Source organism: Mytilus trossulus, chromosome 12, assembly GCF_036588685.1.
Source record: "Mytilus trossulus isolate FHL-02 chromosome 12, PNRI_Mtr1.1.1.hap1, whole genome shotgun sequence".
Taxonomy (NCBI): Eukaryota; Metazoa; Mollusca; class Bivalvia; order Mytilida; family Mytilidae; genus Mytilus; species Mytilus trossulus.
Window position 1 is genome coordinate 59157344 of NC_086384.1, and position 5892 is coordinate 59163235.

General features: G+C 33.5%; 1 protein-coding gene across 1 annotated transcript; it reads right to left on the bottom strand.

Annotated features, from left to right (window-relative positions):
• Window positions 1–4784, bottom strand: LOC134692948 (uncharacterized). Its single transcript, XM_063553594.1, has 2 exons — window positions 4683–4784; window positions 1–2010 (listed from the first exon to the last, which is right to left on the bottom strand). The coding sequence occupies exon 2, from the start codon at window positions 1992–1994 to the stop codon at window positions 327–329; it is 1668 nt and encodes a 555-aa protein (XP_063409664.1). The 5' UTR covers window positions 1995–2010; window positions 4683–4784; the 3' UTR covers window positions 1–326.
• Between the last annotated feature and the right edge of the window lie 1108 nt (window positions 4785–5892).

Consider the following 5892-nt stretch of genomic DNA (forward strand, 5'->3'; position numbering starts at 1 on the left):
TGTCTAATTAGATGTTATGTAAGATTTCAAAGATCAGTTTCCAGTTTTCGTTTTGCACACATACATTTGTATAAGTGTCTAATTAGATGTTATGTAAGATTTCAAAGATCAGTTTCCAGTTTTCGTTTTGCACACATACATTTGTATAAGTGTCTAATTATATGTTATGTAAGATTTCAAAGATCAGTTTCCAGTTTTCGTTTTGCACACATACATTTGTATAAGTGTCAAATTATATGTTATGTAAGATTTCAAAGATCAGTTTCCAGTTTTCGTTTTGCACACATACATTTGTATAAGTGTCTAATTAGATGTTATTTAAGATTTCAAAGATCAGTTTCCAGTTTTCGTTTTGCACACATACATTTGTATAAGTGTCTTATTAGAAATGATCCTACTCTCAAACCTTCCAATGTTGCTATAAATCTTATGATTACATTGTAATAGAGTCCAGTTATCAAAGTGGTACTTATCCAAAGAACAAACATGGTTAAATTTTCCACATAAACCAGGACACTATACATCATTTCTCCTCTAATGGCTTCTAGGTGCCGTTTGGCAGTAGTTGCAGACGTGAAAATTAAAATAATACTTCTGTAGCTGACAATGGAAAGAAAACCGGCTTTTCTTTGACTTTTTATCCTTGTGGATTTGCGTGTGCATTCCCTGTACATCAGAGTGACTACCATAATCAACCAATGAGATAATACAATCACGATAACATAGTACCCGAATTCTACAGTAAATATTGGAATAAGCACTATTCTTAATCCAATTCCAGATGCAGTTTGGACAAATCGTAAGAATTTGTATACCACTGACACTTTGTTTACAGTAAGATTGTACATAGCGTTGGTATAAGCTAGAACTGAAGCAGTTACACTTATCCAGGATCCGAGGATTGATGCTGCACGAACCATTTGTGTACTTATATCTTCATCAACTGGTGCTGTCAGAGTAAAATAAATCTGAAGCATTAGCTGCGGGGTGGCCTCCATAAAAGCCTCAATAATTTTCAATCTTGTTTCGGCTGCATTGTTTTCCAAACTGTATTTGTAATGTATTTTGCGCATCTCATCATTTGTGGATTTTGACCTGCTCTTTATTCCATGATAAATATGTGTAAATGTTCGGTCAACGGTACCAGAGAGTAATGGAAACGAAACGAAACATCTTAACGTCTTTGCAAATTGTCCAGAAACATTGCCATCATCGGATTCTCTCGACTCGTTCTCCTCGACATTATTATTTTCATTTTTGACCTTGAACTTTCGTTGTGCGTTAATTTCTTTTGTTTGTTTGTTTGCCTTAATGCATTGTGTTATTTTAATTTGTTTTCCCGTTGATATAAAGAATTGTTTGGAATCCTCCCACGAACAATGTTTTCTGTTTATAATAAGATATATATTCATAACGTTAACAACAAAAAGTGGAAGGGCAATAAACGCTGTAGTAAATATAAAAGCTCTAAAATTACCGTCATTGTAATACTGTATAGCCAACAGAATATCGGACACTATATCATAATAGAAAAACGAAATACAAAGTACTGCTGTTACTAAAGTATGTGCTCGGAACATGTTACGATATTCTTCAGGATCGAACGATTTAATAGATTTCCACCAAAAACCTAAAAAGAAGTCTTCAGACACATCATAAACTTTTCTTAAACATCCGCTACAACCTTCATGTAGCGGATCAGTTGTTATGGTCTCTTCTTCATTTTTACATTTTTCAATTGATAATTGTAAACCATGACATAGTTCCAGTGTAAGTGGTTCAGATTGAGTTGTATATCTAGGAACGTTCTCATCGAGGATATTTACTGTCTTATCGTTTATAGCGCTCTCTTTTACACGCTGATCCTGTGTGCAGTACTGGATGTCAAGATGTTTTTTGTTATGGTCTAAAATTTTGTTTTGTAAGATTCCATATTGTGCACGGTCACAGTCCATAAAGGTTTCCTGCAACCCACTTGATAATATATCTGTCATTGTTGTAACGCATGATCTACAAATGAAATGTACACAGCCTACTTGAATCATATTTCCCTAAATACATCATGTTTACCTTTATTAGTTGTTATGTAAATGGATTGATGTTCAAATTGATATTATGTACATGCCTGGTGGGTTGTTTTGGCGGCCACCATTTTTATACATGTTACATATAAGAATATAATATTGTCTAAAAATTTGTAGCCCATAATACATTTTTTGTTGTATTTGTTTTTGTAGGAGGTTTTCTTTTCCAGATTAAAAATGTTTTATCACATATTTGTTATGAATACCTTAGATTTTGCGTTTGCAATAACCTCAAAATTGCCCGGGGCAAACAAGAGATAATGATAGTGTCCCCTGTTCCTAATGACGTGACGTCATTGCATCCTTTACGACACGATTGTGATACATTGCGTAAAATTTTATACATTTTATGTATCAATAAATTGTTATAATTTACCCTTTTTCTCTTTCCTGCAGAACTTTAATATGTGACAAAGAGATTATAACATGTCTCCGGGTGCGGGAATTTCTCGCTACATTGAAGACCTGTTGGTGACCTTCTGCTGTTGTTTTTTTATTTGGTCGGGTTGTTGCATCCCAAATTCATGTATTTGGTTTTGATGTTATATTTGTTATTCTCGTGGTGTTTTGTCTGTTGCTTGGTCCGTTTCTGTGTGTGTTGCGTTTCGTTGTTCTCTTATATTTAATGCGTTTCCCTCGGTTTTAGTTTGTTACCCCGATTATTTTTTTTCGTCCATGGATTTATGAGTTTTGAACAGCGGTATACTTTATTTGACACATTCCCCGTTTCCATTCACAATTTAACTTTTTCATCCCTTGTACCATATCGGCCCTCGGCTAAAGGGAGTCTCGGGATGATACCAGGGCCAATATGGAAAAGGGCATGTTATAATCTATACATATTGTCATGTTGGAACCTTTTCTAGCTTGTTATGCAGTATTAGTTTAGATCATTAAGGAAGGCTGTACGGTGACATACAGCAGCTAGCATCTACGTCAAATATCATTGGTTTCTTCTGGCTTTTCTGTTGTGACGTCATAAAAAATGCGACTATGCCAGATGACATCACATAATAAGAACACATGTTTCTGATAATCTGTGAAAGGGAAGCATAGCCTTTGTCAACATATAGTCTCAAATAATTCATTATAGAAGCAGATCCCAACACTATAAAATGTTTACTACGATATTAGTCCACTCTTTACAGTTCTGTTTCAATTATTAAAAAAGCTTGGAACGTACGGGCTCTCAAAATTAAAATCCAATCGTCTCGAAATATCATAGCAGACTTGATGCAATTTTGAAATCTGTAAATACATGGCAGATATAAATAGGACTGGAAGCTGAAAGCAACTACCCCTCTGCTAATCATGCGGTATGTCGGAGTATGATATAAATAATTCAACAGTTGTATACAGAACATTCGAAATCAGAATAATATGTCCGAGTAGGTTTCATGTCTTATAGGAAAATGTTCCCTTTATTTTATAAAAAGAATGGATAACAATGCTCTTCTGTTAGGGAGGAAAAATTGGTAATAGACTTCTCCGTTTCTTATACGTTTACTTAAGAATAACGTCTGCTTCTGATATTATCATATAGTTTGTATTGACAACATATTTGCTGTGTATGCACGGATAACATGTTTTAATAAACACTTCAAGAGGAACCAACTGTGCTCCGTTTCGTCCCGACTTGTGTCATATTTGACAGACCTCGTACAGGAGCTACCTTGGAATACTAAAATAAGCTAGTAACATCCCTTGATTAATATTCGATGTATGGATAATGTCCGTTCACTAAACAATTCAAAATTTACTATACTTAAGCATATATCAAACGAAACTTCATGTAAAAGATACATGTGTAGCCTGTTCTTTAGTCGGGTTTTTGTCTCTTGACACATTCCCCATTTCCATTTTCAATTTTATAAGACTCAGTCAAGCTTTTTTATACCATATATTTAATCTTTTTCCATGTTAATACGATATTACGAATTGTAATTAGTTTCAGAAAGTCGCTACTCACAAGAAAACTATAAAACCAAGAATTCTAAATGGTTACATTCTATTCGATAATTTCACAGACGTCGTCTCAAGTTGCAGGACCGTTATATAATATTTGTGTCACATTTGACAAAGGGTGTGTTGCAATCGTCGCAACTTCAATCAAATTCTCTTTTCCTTGAAAGTGACCTGCCTATTTAGACTTTTCACTGGAGGGTTACTTACTTATATGCAGGAGTAACACGACGGGCGTCATGTTTAACAGAATTTTCTAAAATTTCTAAAGCACCTTGAATCGTGTTTACAAATTAATCTTTTATGTTTTGTTTACCGTTTTTTGTCCTCTGGTCGTTTTGTGTTTCTCGTCATCGTGTTGTTACTTTGTCACCAATGTACTAGTTTAAATATTTCTTTGGTATCTTCCAACTAGCTAGTAAACTAGGTTATTTTTAGTTTACCACGCAGCGTGGTGTTATTGTACAAAACAGGGTTTGTGAACTTTTGGTGAATTATCTGACCACTTTGTGTTATATACTATATCGGCTGTTGTCTGTTATATGACCGGGTTGTCTCTTCGACACATTTCCCATTTTCATTCTCAATATGTTGTTGCCAATGCTCAATTCAAGAAACTCTTACAAATAAACTAACCTTATTCAAATCATAATCTCCTTTTTATATGAACATATATAGTATTGTGTATCCATGTATGTTACTTAAGGACATCGTAATATACATCTTACAAGCTTCCTGTATGAGGAAATGTATCTTAAGAAAGTCATATGAATCACTTGTCATTCTTTTATCGCATACTGTACATAATGTACAGGTATACGATCAGAAATATTGTATCAAACAGAAGCCAATTTTCCGTTAAGAACAGAGGGAAAAGAGCCTAAATTTCAGGTTGTAGTTGTTGTTGCATATAATAGTTGTTTATGTCTAGGTTTTGTACATACATACACTCACCATTTATATATATACCGGGATTGCAATTTTGCCCAAAAAAATAGAATTCCTAGAAAATTTAGCAAATACAGATAAATTGATCAGTTTGTCTTCTGTTTCAAATTGTTTTTATTCTGTCATGTTGATGACCCAAAGTTGCTTATTATATCTACATCTTTTTGGCTATAGTAAATACATGTATGTGCCTCATTGGCAATTACATCATATCGCTTCATTTTAAAATTATCACCAAAACTATGTGTTTAAACTAGTTTAACCTCTCACTTATACAACAGTTGCATAAAATTCTATTATATTGACAACGATGTGTGAACAAAACAAACAGAGAAAAAAGGTAAACATATCAGATTGTTGTCATTGTGTTATAATCTTAACCACTATAAAAGCAAAAAACTATATAAAATATATAACAAAAAACATATAGACAAAGCACCTTTTAGGGAAAACAAGGAAGAAAAAAATACAAATTGTATGCTGGTTCATATTCAAGACGCCAGTCTTTGCTCCTTTCTTATATAATTTTCTTTTAAAGATTTTCCCTAGCACCATAACGCAATACATCGGTAAAGACAAAACAACAGATGATGTAAAAGGAGAATTTTTCCTATTGAGTATACTAAAGACAGATGACTAGAATTTTATAACACGAAGCTATCTATCATAAACTGTACTTTTAATGTGCGCGTCGTAATTAAAAAGACGAAAATAGCAAAAGACTGAAGTTTGCCGTCATAAAATTTCAAAAAAAAATTTACAATTAGGGAATAAATTCCATTAGCGCAAATAGATATAAGAAGATGGGGTATGATTGCCAATCAGACAACTCTCCATCGAGGTGACAATTTGTTTAATAAGTAAACCATTATATGTCAAATTGACGTCTTTTAACACG

Excerpts from the sequence above, each read along its gene's own strand:
- LOC134692948 (XM_063553594.1), bottom strand. The coding sequence starts at position 1,994 with ATGACAGATATATTATCAAGTGGGTTGCAGGAAACCTTTATGGACTGT.